This window comes from Zosterops lateralis (genome assembly GCF_965231275.1).
Source record: "Zosterops lateralis genome assembly, chromosome: 28".
NCBI classification, from domain to species: domain Eukaryota; kingdom Metazoa; phylum Chordata; class Aves; order Passeriformes; family Zosteropidae; genus Zosterops; species Zosterops lateralis.
The window spans coordinates 5782958-5796769 of NC_139788.1; the positions used below are offsets into that span (position 1 = coordinate 5782958).

Below are 13812 nucleotides of genomic sequence, written 5' to 3' on the forward strand. Positions count from 1 at the left end.
CCCTCCTCTGCTCAGCCCTTGCAGACAAAAAGCTTCCCATCTCCTCCTCCCTCGGATCCTCAGCTCTCCTGGTCTTATGCAAAGCTGGTATTTTTAGTATCTCCTGGAAACACTGTGAAGTGTCATCACCACCAGCTAACGAGAGTGCTCCGGAGAGAGGACATTCCTCCGGCCCATCTCCCTCGGGCTCAGACGTGGCAGGGTCACCAAAGCATCTGCAAGTGGGTGGCTTTTGGAGCACTGACCCAAGGCAGCTCCTGAAAGGCAGCATTTGATCACAGCCTGATTGTTTCACGGTCAAGGAAAGAAAAGGAAAGGAGGGAAAAAAAAAAAAAAAAAAAAAAAAAAAAAAAAAAAAAAAAAAAAAAAAAAAAAAAGCGCCTTGCTGTGATTTGGTTGATCTCAGCAACTCTTGGCTCAATTTTCTCTTGTTCTCGGGATCAGGGAAGTGTCTGTGCCTCTGCTGACACGTCAAGGTCAAAGCCCACCCGTGGTTTGCTGATGAACCAGCACACCGGCAGTGTTCCCTCTGGAAAGGAGGTGCTCCAGGGGTACATTTGCTCTTCCCTCAGTGCCAAAATTTACTTCTAAGGAGCACGGAGGCTGTTGGGGCCACTCTTGTGGCACAAGATTGCCAGGTTAGAAATGCACCCAGCCCCACCATGGATCTGCAGCTTGGGCCACTCTCCCCAGCCAGGCTTGGTGACAGCCCTGTCGCCCAGCACAGCCCGTGCTTATCATCCCCCGTTTATCATCCCCTTCCCCAATGAGGGGAGATGGTGCCTTTAAGGCAGCTTAACAGCTGTCAGAGAGGAGGCATTTCTGCCTGTGCTGCTGATGCTGAAAATACAAGCCAGAGATACTTTAAGTAGGTCTGGAAAGCGTTCAACGAGAAGACACCGTCACGCAGCCTGTCCCCACTCCCAGCCCAGTCCCACCCAGCTGCTCCCAACCCCACGACTGTCGGGAGCCTCACGCATTCCTCCGGGGGCACAGAAGGGTTAAAAATACCCTGGGCCAGGCTGGGGCACAGCAAGTGGCAGTGTCCCTTCCCTGCCACATCCCATTCTCAGAAACCCACCTCCCCTTGCCCACCTGCCGGGGGTTTGGCTGTTTGATGGGGTGTGGAGTGCCCGAAAAAGCCACCCCGGAGGCGTGGGCTGGGTACTGGGGCATCGCCTGTGTGACCACTTGTCTTGGCTGAGGATCACTTGTCCTGCTGCCTTCAGAAATTAAGGCTTTGAGTGTCAATACCTTGTGCCATCAGCACAGGGAGTCTACTCCTGCTCTCCAGTCCAGCCCTGCAATCCCAAAATGGGATGCTGCTTTTCCTCTTTGCCCATCTCTGCTCTCCTTAGGAGGGTTGGAATGAGATGATCTTTAAGGTCCCTTCCAACCCAAACCATTCTCTGATCTTCAAGAGCAGTTCAGCAGTGGCAGGAGCAGAGCTAACAGTCCCAGGGAGAGCCACAAAATCATTGAGGTTGGAAAAGACCCTCAAGACCACCCTACAAAGGAAGGTCACAAAATCCCCCTTGTGCACCCAAGGACCAATGAGGAGCACGAGCTGCAAACCTAAAAGGGTTAAAACTTCTGGGGAGAAACCCAAACTTTGATCCTCCTGCAAAATATCCTTGGTGAAACACTGCAGGATGCTGGGCAGTCATGTCCCACTCTCTCCCTGCCTCTGACATCAATGACTTATGCAGGGGACACGATGAGGTGACATCAGTAGCAGCCCCCTCTCCAAAACCCTCAGGCAGTGACACCTGGGAGAAACCCAGGGACATGAAGCACCAGTGACACTTCTTTGAGTCAGCTCCCTGGTGGAAAGGTTGGGGGAATTACGAGTCATAAATAAAGTGCTGAGAGAAGCTGACACCCTCCCCAGGCAGGAAGAGGGGCAGGAGGAGCATGCCTGGGCTCCCCATCCTGGGCTAACTGCTGCCTTCTCCCAGGGAGGGCCTGGAGCAGGGTCAGAATGGCATTACAATGGCCAGATGAGTAATTCTGGTTTGAGCCTCACTCACTGCATCACCACTCCTGGGATTTCTTTCCTGATTTTTTTTTTTTTTTTTTTTTTTTTTTTTTTTTAATTGAAGCAGACAAAGAGGGTGCTGGAGGCACAACGGCTGCACGGACTCTGGCCGACCTGACCTACTCTAAAATAAAGCAGTGAGGCTTCAGTTATTGCTGTCTAGGGATTCTCCCTCCCCCTCTTCATCATCCATCATTAAACCTTTATTGCTGTGACACAGCACTGCCAGAGTTCACCGCATTGAGCAACTCCAGTTTCCAAAAACCTTCCCAAAAAAATTCCAAGAGGAGAGGCAGGATCCCAAAATCCCATCTCTTCCCTCCGCTGCCTGGGCAAAGCCATCACCCACTGAAAGCTGGATGCGGGAGACCCCCTCCTGCTCCTCCCTCCTCTCCAGGGTGGGGTTTAATTAACTCGGGGAGGCCAGACCCTGGATAAACAGCCTGGCTGTGCCAGCTGCGGCAGGTCCTGGCTCGCCACATTCCTGTGCCGTGCCCCAGCGCCGCCGAGCTAAGCTGTGGTGACAGCAGGACCCACCAGCCCATGGTGTCCAGCCAAGCACAGACACGTCACCAGGTGTCCCCTCCCCTCAGCCAGCTGCACCTGCACCCACCGAAAGTGACGGTGACCCTTTGGTTTTGTCAAGCTCGATGCTTTTCATCCTTGGGTTTCATTCTGGGGGAAGTGCTCCAGATTCTCACAGAAATCCCTTCTGGCTGTTGAGCACAGCTTGGAAGAAATGCAGGGTTGATCCCGCTCTCATCTTCCTCACGGGGACAAAGTGTCCCCAGCAAGGCAAAGCACCCTGTCGGGATACAGCTGAGATTCCTCACTGGAGGAAATGCTCACAAGAAGCTATGGCTGTCCCACCCCTGGAAGAGTTCAAGGACAGGTTGCACAGGGCTTGGAGCAACCCGGGACAGTGGAAGGTGTCCCTGCCCCAAACCATTCCATGATTCCATGACTGGGGAGGCACCAGGATCCTTCACTCCTGAGCATTGTAAGGCAGAGAGCCCAGAAATCCCTGCCAGCTGACCCAGGGCTGAGCATCAACCCTGTGCCTCGTAGGTGAAATTAAGAATTTGTTCAAAAACAACACTGTGAATCAAAGAGGGTCCCAGACCAGAACTGCCAACGCCAAGCACAAGCCACACTTTGAAACCCAAGTTCAAAATCCACTGAGTAAAAGATAAACAAAAGCCAGGCTTAAGCTTGCTTAGCCAGGAGGCCAAGCTACCCCAGCACAGATGTCTGCCCCAAAACACCCAAGAATTTGATTCCATGAGCTCCGTGGCCCAGGCTGATGGGTGCTTCTTGGCCAGACAGGACCAGCCCATGCCTGAGGCTTTCTGGCACCTCTGCTGCCAACCAGCAAACCTCACCTCTGCTTCTTCGGCGTGTAAAGGAGGATGAGCCACTTGCACTGAGCAGCACAAGCTTTATCCCATTAGTTTCACGATTTTTGGGGTTCTTACTCAGGGTCATCCAGCTGATCAGGGCTTGCTGGTGATGGAGAAAAAGCAAGGCAGAAACCCCCTATGCATCCATGTGAGTGACCCCCCCCCTCCCCCCCCGTCTCATCTGTACCTGGGGAATCACTTCCCTGGGGAATTCTGCTGTTTGCCAAACTAAATCCACAGAGCTGTTATGTTTAGAAACATCTCAACTGTAGCTCATTTGATTCCAGTCATTAAAATTTAATATTAGCGTAAGCTTTGAGAAACCTGAGCTGACAGCAGAGACAGTGGAGGGGGAAGAAGTGCCCCAGCCTGGAAACTCCTACGAGCAGCTCTTGCTGGTGCCTGCCACTTGTCCCTCGTGCTGAAGAGCCCAACTTGGCTGTGTGAAGCTCAGCACAAAGATTCTCCCAGCTTTTAGCACCTTTTTACTCAAAAAAGAAGCTCCTCAGAGAGGCAGCTATGGAATGAGAGCCACTTGGGTTAAACTCCCGCTGGAGATCAGGAGTTAAAGATGAGGTTCCTTTGCTCTGACAGCTTAACATGAGCTAAACCCATGTTATTTCTTCTGTGGCACAGCTGGATCCAAAGCGATCCATAAGGATGTCCATATAAGCACAGGCTCCAAACCACAGAAATGCCTTTCAGCTGCACTTGATCTCACCAGAAAACTCGGGGCTGAATTCGATGACCCCTTCAAGTCTCCTCCAGATGGGGTTTCTTACAATCTTGCTACAACCAACCAGTCCCTGCCTAGTTTTCCCACACTCCCTGAACTCCAGCTTCATCCTGGATCATTGTCCTGGCTCCTGACGGCCGTGGGAGCTGGTGAGGACCCATCCCCAAAATCGAATCTGCTTGTTGACTGAAGCAAAACCCCTCCTGCAAACAAAGCTTCCCCCTGAGCACAATCCAACAGCTGCTTCCCAGCCTCCTGCCTCGGAGGAACCCAGCCAGGAGGAAAACTTACAGCGGGCTCATCCATCCCAAAGCCAGGATTAGTCCCTCTGTGACCTGAGAAAGGGGCTGGGGGGGTGGAGAGAGAGGAAATGCACAAATGGCAGTTTTCCAAAAGTTAAGGAGGTTGTGGCCTTTTGGGGAAAGAAAAGGGAAAAGAAAAATACATGGGAAGCTTCAAATATGAGCTGCTTCCAAAGTCATCCGTTCCCAGCCTCCACCAGAGCCTTCAATGTATCTCCTTTATTAAAATCTGGACACAATGAGTCCAGAAGTGCCCACCTTTGTCAGGGCTCCACTGGCAACTTGCCTGGAGCCCCGGGGGCTGTGCCTGATTTGCATCTCATTTACACAGATGTTCATTAAAATTAATGCCTTAAGACATAATATCTGCCTGCATTTGAGCCTTCTGGACAGACAGAGCGCGACTGCTCCCAGAGAGCCCCCATCACCCCATCCATCACCCCATCCTCCCCCCGGAGCACTGCCAGCATGAGGAGCTCCTCTGCTCCACCAGGATATTCTGGGCGCGCCCCTGGTTTGCAATCCAAGGAGGGCAAGAGTTGTGATATTGTCTTAGAGAGTTAATTTATTGGGAAATAAAAGCCTGGTGCAAGCAAGAGAAGCCCCCCAAGCTCCCCACGGAGCACGAGCCAGGCTTTTCTACAGCTCTCCCTCTCCAGTCCCCGCTGATGCTCTTCCACATGCAGATCAAAATCTGGGATTGTATTTCCCTTAGATAGGAGCAGAAGGTGAAGCTTTGCCAAGATCAGCTCTGCAACCGTTTGGATTTGTGCAAAAATCCCTTGGGATGAACCGTGCATGGGAGGAATGGAGGAAAGGGGGAGCGAAGGAATGCTGCTGTAACCACGATTGCTCCATCCTCCACTTGTGCTTCTCCCCTATTTCACTCCCAGCCATTACACAGCAAAACCTTCCCACCACTGCTGCAGCTTTCACTTTCCCACCCCCAAAGGCCTCAACTGCTCCACGTGGCCTCAGTGGCCAACGAATGACTCTTGGTAAGGACACCTCAGAGCCCCAAACCCCCTCAGCTCAGGTCACCCACACCTTAAAGGGTCATCCTCAAGGTCACTGAGTTGTGGACCACGTGCAAACACCACGGTGGGTTAAGCTGCTCCTGCCCAGTCTGGGTTTTGTCATTGTTCCTAATGAGAGCTGCTCAGCCAGGAATAATCCCTTGTTCTGCAGGAAAGGTTCACTGATTTTAAGGACTCAAATCTCCTTTTTGGATATATTTGTTCCAAGTGACTCTGTGGTGTTTAATGGTGAATCGAAATCCTTCTCATCAACATCAGCTCAAAGCAAACTGCCCAACACAAGCAACACCATAAGGTGAGGTCGAATTTGTCCCATAAATACACTTCAGCTCTTTTTGTTTTTGGATAGGCAAAACCCAAACCAGGAACAACTTGTCCTGGTGAAGGTTTCACAGAGCTGCTCAAATGGTGGAACGTGATCAATTAGCCATGAGATGAAAAGTAAATGGCTGTAAAGCTGCCTCTCCCTCCCGCCCCCCCATTAACACCAGGAAACAAGCAGCCAGATGTAAATCAGCCCAATCATCAACTCCTGAGCACATCAGGAATAGAAGTTTCACAGCAAGAGAATTTCTAAGCCGTGTTAATATAATTAATGTAGTGTAACAGCATGACCAAACATCATAATACTGTATAGAAATATATCAAAACACACTCTTCCCTCTCTCAAATCTTGATGGTCTCCATCAGCTCCTTGCTGGAAATGTGAACAGCCCACATAAAACTTCACCTTGGTTTTATTTCCTGAGTGTACTCCTTGTCTCACAGTTTATCTGTGGCACTTTTTGTACCCAAAGATCCCAAAATGGACGTAATGTGTGACCCAGACCGAGTGAACAACAAACAGGAACAGTGAGCCAGGCAGAGCCAGACCTACAGGAGGATCTGGTCTGGACTAGACTCTCAAAAAGTGCAAATTCACAGCCCAGGTGGACTCAAACCCCTCCCTTCCTCCTCCAAAATCTAAATGCCAGCCACCTCTACCAGCCCACGAGGTGCTGGCACGCCAACATCACACATCACCAGGAGAACAGGGATTTTCCTGCCAAGCCCAGAATCTTTCCACACCTTTTCACCACAGACTATCAAGTCCACCAGCAGGATTACACATTCTCCAGAGCAAGGATGTTACAGTGCAAACCCACTCAACAATCACAGCAACAAACAACGAAGATGCCGCGGCTTGAAGCCCACAAAAAACCACAACGCCAAAAAACCACTTTAAAAAAAAACTAACAAAACACAATAAAAACCAAACCATTGTAGAATCAAACTCACCTTGAAGTCTGCCAGCTGCTGGTTGATGGTCTCCACCTCTGTCCCCACCACCCACTGCAAGGCCTCATTCTCCTCAGCCGCCGCGGTCATGTGGCTGAGCTCCTTCAGGCGGCTGTAGAAGTCCTCGACACGGGACAGTGTGGTCTCCACCTGCTCCTGCCGGTTCCTCCCTCTCTCTGTCAGCTTGCTGCACTGCTTGCTCAGCGTCTCCAGCTCCCGCTTCAGCCCCACCAAGTCGGGGCTGCCCTCGTCCTCCAGCATTTTCTTGCACTCACTCTCGGAGGACTCGATGTCACCTTTCAGGCGGAGCAGCTTGCCCAGGAAGGCACGGATATCCTCAGCCTGGGACTGGAGGCTGTCAGAGTCTCTCCCAATGGGGCCCATGCTGTCCAGCTCATCATCCAGATCTGCCAGCTGGGAGAACATCTCCCTGACCCTGCTGTTGAACTGGCCGATCCCTTCCAGTTTGTTTTCCATGAGAGCACAGCAGTCGTTGACTTTCTGCTTCACAGCCTTGAAGTCCTGCTGAGCCACCTCAGCTTGGCTTAAGAGCTGGGAGCAGTCGGATCCGTCTGGAGCATCTTCTACCAGACCTTGAGTGAGGTTTTTCAGATAATCCACTTGTGGCTCCAGGGCCTGCAGCACCTCCTGCTGCGCTCTGAGCTTCTCCAAGTTCTTGTTGCTGCAGGCTTGCGGCCCCAAGGCATCATAGATCTCCAGCTGGTGCTTTGCCCCTTCCAGCTTCTTCTCGATGTTCTTGAAGCTCTCCTGGAACTCCTTGAGCCTCTGGGACATTTCTTCAATGGAGCCAGTCTTGGTTTGCAGCTCTTCTGTGATGGCATCCATCTTCTGGTTGATGCCGGCCTTTTCATCACGGATGTCATCCTCGTCCGTTTGGGAAGCGTCAGTCAGGATGTCAGCAGCACTGTTGAGCATCTCCAGCAGGGACCGGCGCTTCTCTACGTCACTCAGCATGGCCTTGGACCTCAGAAGAGTGGCCTCCAGCTGCACTGGATCCAGAGTTACCTCCAGCTCTGCCATCCTTGCCTTGCAGTCCTCCACCCATGGCAGGAGGTCGTCCGCATGCCGCTGGTACTTCTGAGCTTTCTGCAAGCAGTCCTTGAGCTTGGAGTGTCTGTCAGCAGCCTGTTTGCTGAGCTCCTCCCAGTGTGTTTTCAGGCTGACCAGCTGGTTCTGCAGAGTGGTCTTCTCCTCCCCAGGCTGGACGGAAAGCAGCAAAGATTCTCCCTCAGCCACAATCATCTCATAGGAGCCGCTATGTTGGTTGAGGCTCTTCTGGAACTCTTCTTGCTCCTGGATTTGGCTCTGCAGCCTCTCCAGTTTGGCAGAAATCGGTTGGCTCTGGGCTTGCTGGCACCTTTTGTCATCCAGCCAGGTCCTGAGTTCATCAAACATGTGCTGGAACTGCTGCGAGCTCGCGAGCGCAGTCTGCAGTCGGTTCATCCGGTCGGCTGGAATGGCAATGAGATTAGATGGTGACAATTAAGCTCAAATCAAATAAGCAAAGTGCAATTATTTAAAATCATCTCAGATGCACCAACTGTGTTTTGATTAACAGGAAGGAGCTTTCCATTGCATCACCAGCTCCTTTTTGCTCACTGATTCATAAATTTCTTAAGTAGTAAAAGGCAGCAGTAATGCAGAAATCTCAGCTCTCCTGATCAGTCTCTAAATGTAACCTCTCAGAAACCAGACGATGCACCCTAAGATCGGAGGGTGGCCTGGGGTTTAGGAATTTAGGAACCAGGTTTTTTTTCCAAGCACATGTCACCCTGCTTGGTGAAGAGCCCCATCAGTGGGACTAAACACCTCTGCTCTTTCCCCAGGCTCAGGTATTTCTGGAGCTGGAACTCTCCCATGCTTGGTCCCACATAAAACAGCCATGAAGAATCCTAAAAAGTGATAAATGGTGCTTTCCCCTATTATTTTCATAAACCCAGTGATAGGAGAGCCCTTGGGAAAAGAGCAGCAGTGGAGCTTGACACTCCAACATCTCTTAAGCAGTTTCTCCTCCATCTCACCTGCTAGATCTTCCAGCCCTTTGAGGGGAAGTGCCACCGTCTCCAGACGTTTCCTCAACTCATCTTTGAGGTACTGCTCTCCAATCAGAACGGAGAGGTCATCACAGAGGGTCTGAGCCTCTGAGATCTCTTCTTCCAGCTGCTCCAGGTCCGAGCGGATCTCACTGGTCTCCTCCAGCTGCTGTTTGACAGCATCAGGCTGGGTGCTGATGGCAGACTGGCTGCTCAGGCGCTGCCCAACAGCCTTCACCTTCTCTGAGAGGCCCTGGAGAAGATCCTGGTACTGGGTGCTCTTTACTATGGCTTGGTCGATCTGGCTGGAGCGGGAGTTGAGGCGCTCCATGAGCTCGGACCATTTCTGGTTGATCCCTTGGAGCTCATCCCGCACCTGGCTGGTGGATGGAGAAACATCTCCAGGCCCAGTCAGGATGCTCTGAGCTGCCTGGTTGAGCTGCTCGTGCTGTTGTCGGCGAGCTTCGAATTCCTTCAGCATAAACTGGAACAGAAATAAAATAAAAATGTTTGCATAAAACTGACAGCTCCAAGTACACACAGTCAAAACAAACCAGACCTCCAGGGGCTTTATCCAGCCCATGGAATCAGCAGGAACAGGCCCTGGGATGGAACAGCAGTTGGGCTGAGTAGCTCAAGATTTACTATGACCTTGGAAGTTAAAAAGCTGGGAGGGGTCTGTGACTTCAGGACTTTGCTCTCTCTCTTATTTGTCTTGTAATGTAGCATAAACCACTTAGATGAGATGCAAATCTAATTATCTCCACTGGGGCTTTTTTGCTCCATGATGTGGCTGGTTACAGCCATGTTAGGATTTGGAAGCAGGAGGAAAGAAAGGCCAGGCTGGCTGGCAGAGGGGCAGCATTAGCAAGTCCTGCAGAGCGTCAGCACAGCCCTTGTTTAAAGCAATTCCACTCTCCAAGAGGGGCCAATTGATTCACTGGTGAGTCAATCCAGCATGGGAAGGGAGCTGATCACCGCACCCTTTTCAAGTTACTCACAGCAGTTTGGGCTCAACAGGGTTTGGAGCACTTGGAAGAGCAGCCACAAGGTCTCTGAGCACTCACTGCACATCAGAGCACTCACAAGACAAGCACACCCTTCCACCTCCCTCCTGGATGAGGCGCTCTCCTCCATCCACGAAGACACAACCCCCTCTCACCTGGACCTGCTGCTTCTGAGCACTCAGCATGTTGGGGTCGATGGAGAGGGGGCCCAGCACACTCATCATCAGCTCCTTCTCCATGAGCCAGGGCCGCAGCTGGGCCTCGGCAGCCTGGAATGTGGCCAGCTGAGTCACCGACTCCTCCAGCTTCTGCTGCCTTGCTGCTGTGGCCTGGCTGGCCCTTTCCCACCTGCAATCTGAAGCACCACCTCTTGTTGGCCATGGTCAAGCTGCTGGTCAGCTCACCCCTCCATTCACAAGGTTATTTTCCCCTCCCCATGGTTTGGCGGAATCTCTGTTTTCCAATAAAACTACTGTGGCTCCATCTGCTCTTCACCTGATAAAGCCATTACCCAAATCTAGTGGCTGCATGGTCTGGAAGCTTCTAGAAGACCTTGCAAGCAGGATTTCTGTGCTCTAGTCACTATTGCCATGAGCTGGGCTGACCTTGGGTGAGCTATCTCACATCCCTGGCCTGATAAATGAGGATACTCTCATGTGTACCTGTCCTCATACAGCACACTCAGATCTCCTGGATGGAGTCAACACATTCCTGCTACTTCAAAGAAGGGAATCTCTGGGCTTCTTTTTGAACACACAGCCTTGTTTAGTCAACACTTAATTACCTAGGATAGCCTCACTAATGACTAGAATTTTGTATCAAGCAGTGAAGCTTTTAATCAAAATAATCAACCTGTGCCACTAACACATTTCCCCCCCACACCCTTTTTTTTTTTTTTTTTTTTAAAGCAATTTAAGGTGGCAATCCTTTCAAATCCACATCCATCACAGAGATTTCATTAATCACGACAGTGCTTGTCTCAGGAACACCTTCCACACCAGACAGCTCAGAGATAGATTTGCTATTTACTGAATTTTAATTAGAAGTGACTCTGCTCTGGCGTGACTTTGGGGTCGCTCCACACTCCTGAACCACGTCTAACGTGATGTTTGGAGACAGAAGCCTCATTAGTGCTTCAGGGCACTTACTCAGGTCTTCCTGCATCTTCTTCCAGTTCGCTGCTTCTGGGGAATCTGGATATTTCTCCAGCAAGCTAGAAAGTGCTTCCTTTACCTTCTGGATCTTCCCAGAATTCTGTTCCAATTCAGCCAGAAATGCCTGGAAAATAATGATTTGAACTTCCTCAGATACAGGGCAAAAGAATCTCTGAGTAGGAATGAAGCAGCAGCCACAAGCTGGAGCTTGATAATTTGTGTTCTTTGCTCTTTAATTAAATCAATTTTTTAGCAATATTGTGAGCTAACTTGGCTGCAAGGGCAGGGAAAGGCTGGGAATTGCTTTCCAGGAGAAGCTGGAGTGACCCAGCAGCAAGGGCTCCAAATAATCTCTTTTTCCCTCTAAAATCAAAGGTGAACTTTTGGCTGGTGCTCCATGGGTCTGCCTGGAATTCCTGATCTGGGATTTCCCTTCATTAACTCAGGGCAAACCCTTGTGCTTAATTCTGTGCAATAAAGCACATCTTTGGGAGATGCGTGGCAGAGGGGTAGAACTGGGCCCCTTTGTGATTCTATGACCCAGGCAGCAACTGACAGAACAAGAGGACACGGTCTCAAGCTGTGTCAAGGGAACTATAGGTTGGATATTGGGAAAAAGTTTTTTACAAAAAGGGTGATAAAGTACTGGAATGGTCTGCCTGGGGAGGTGGTGGAGACACCATCCCTGGATGTGTTTAAAAAAAGACTTGATGTGACACTAGGTGCCATGGTTTAGTTGAGGTGTTAGAGCTGGGTTGGACTCAATGATCTTGGAGGTCTCTTCCAATCTGGTCATTCTCTGATTCTGTGGCCCCAGAAAGTCGGGAAGAGAAGTTCACCTTGTTATGCTCAGCCTGAGCTCTCATCATCTCCGTCTTTGTGGGCGAGGAGGAGGCTTCCAGCTCGGACAGCGTCCGTTCCTTGGACTCCAGCCACTTGAGCATGGAGCTGGCCTCCTCCTGCACCTCCTGCATCCTGTCCAGCATGGCCGAGAGCTGCTGCTGGCGCTCCTGCAGCGCCGTGCCAAGCGCCTGGTACCGCCGGCTCACATCCGACACGTCACACTGGATCTCCGTCAGATCTGTGCCCGAAAAACCAGCCCGGGGTCAGCACCACTGCCCATGTCCTCCACCTCAGGCTAACAGGTTCTAACTCAGCCCCAGGCAGCCACACACAGCCCAGATGAGGATCAAGAGGCCATGTTATGTCCGCTCTGCCTGCAGAGCGACGTCTCATCATCCTCACCTCTCCTGCCACAGGGGATTTTCCACTTGTCCCCCCTATGCCCTTTGACAGTTTACAAACAAAGCTCTCTGTGAGCCTGATGCAAACTGAGCCCCCTTTTTATAAAGCCACTGCTAATACAAGGTTAAGTAATTTGGCACCAAGATATGAAGCCATTTTTATGCACCTATTACCTCGTTGAACTGGCGAACTAACAGCAGATAACGGGCAATAATTAAAATTGCTCTTCAAACTGGAGGGTTGGATGCCATTATAATTCCACAGGACCAATAAATTTAATTGCAGGCCTTAAAATGATCTCCCATTTATCAGCTCCTAACACCACCCTGACGAGGTGTCAGGGTGCTGTCACTCACCAAGGCGGCCCCCCTCCGTCCTTCAGCTCGACCTCCACCCTCCATCACAGCAGCTGAGAATTCCCAACCCATTGCCAAGCTCATTTCCCTTCTACCGGGATGATGACAGTGTCACATTGAGGTTTGTATTCCCAAGGAATGGAAATGCATGGACAAAAACGGGGCAGGGGGACGGCTCAGCGATGTTGACAGCGAGCTCACCTTTGCATGTGTGGTATCCATTCACGCTGCCTCCTGAGCCTCCTGGGGTGGGCAGAGTGGCACCTGGGCAGAGGGGACAGGGGCAAGAGGGACAAGACAGAAGCATTAGCAATGCAGACAGCACATGGTGAATGGCTGCTGCATGACAGGGATCACCAAGCACCAACATGGCATCTCCACTGCCCACCTGCCCAGCACTGGGCATTAATTTGGTTTAGAATCCCTTTATCTCTACTCCTCCTGCTCTCCTCACTTTTCTGGAGCTGCTCCTGGCTTTCTGGAGCTTCTGAAGCTTCTGGAGATGGGCAGCTCTCCCAGCATCCCAACATCACCCAGAGAGCAGGGATAATGTGGCTCCTGCATGGGCTGCAGTACTGGGGACCACAAGCGTCTTGCCATGTGCTACCCTAAGCATAATTTTGTGAATTACATCCAATAAAACTGCTGAATGCCTTCCATGAAGGGATTAATTCCCTCATATCCTCCTTTTTTTAATGGGATGAAACTATTCAAACCAGCCCTGTGTTCATGCTCTCTTTGCCCAGAGATGCAGGATGCACCAGTGTCTTCTCTGGACACCAGATGTCACAACCAAAGTGACATTGACATTTTCAGTCAAGACTCTTTTATAACCACATATTTTAAAGCTTTCATGGATGTAAGGGGTTGCACCTTTCATCACTCACAAGCCTCTCCCCACTTCTAATGGTTTTCCAAAGAATTGCTCATGAACTTAATCCTAACAAACATATCCAGACTGTAAATTCCCATCAGTGATGAGAGTCCAGGGACTTGTTCTCACAAGCTGGAAGACATCTTTGAGCTGGTTTCCAAATGAACCAGACATAATCTCATTGCCTCACAGACTTGAAGCCAAAAGGGAGACCAGTAAATCACATCTGCCTATCGCAGCCCCAAAGGTCATCCAGATATGAAACCCAAATGCTGGAAGTTGATTAAAACAACTCCAGCCCCCAGGAGGCTGAAGAACATCACCAGGAGAG

General features: G+C 50.8%; 1 protein-coding gene across 1 annotated transcript in view; it reads right to left on the reverse strand.

The window, feature by feature from the left end:
• Nucleotides 1-13812, reverse strand: part of LOC310919816 (microtubule-actin cross-linking factor 1-like) — a 131000-nt gene that overhangs the window by 44316 nt on the left and 72872 nt on the right. The window contains exons 55-60 of the mRNA XM_083879362.1: nt 12809-12871; nt 11846-12087; nt 11001-11130; nt 10008-10207; nt 8834-9329; nt 6792-8263 (exon numbers count right to left, since the gene is read on the reverse strand). Of these exons, the coding sequence (XP_083735488.1) occupies nt 6792-8263; nt 8834-9329; nt 10008-10207; nt 11001-11130; nt 11846-12087; nt 12809-12871 (2603 nt within the window). The remainder of the gene's footprint in view (nt 1-6791; nt 8264-8833; nt 9330-10007; nt 10208-11000; nt 11131-11845; nt 12088-12808; nt 12872-13812) is intronic.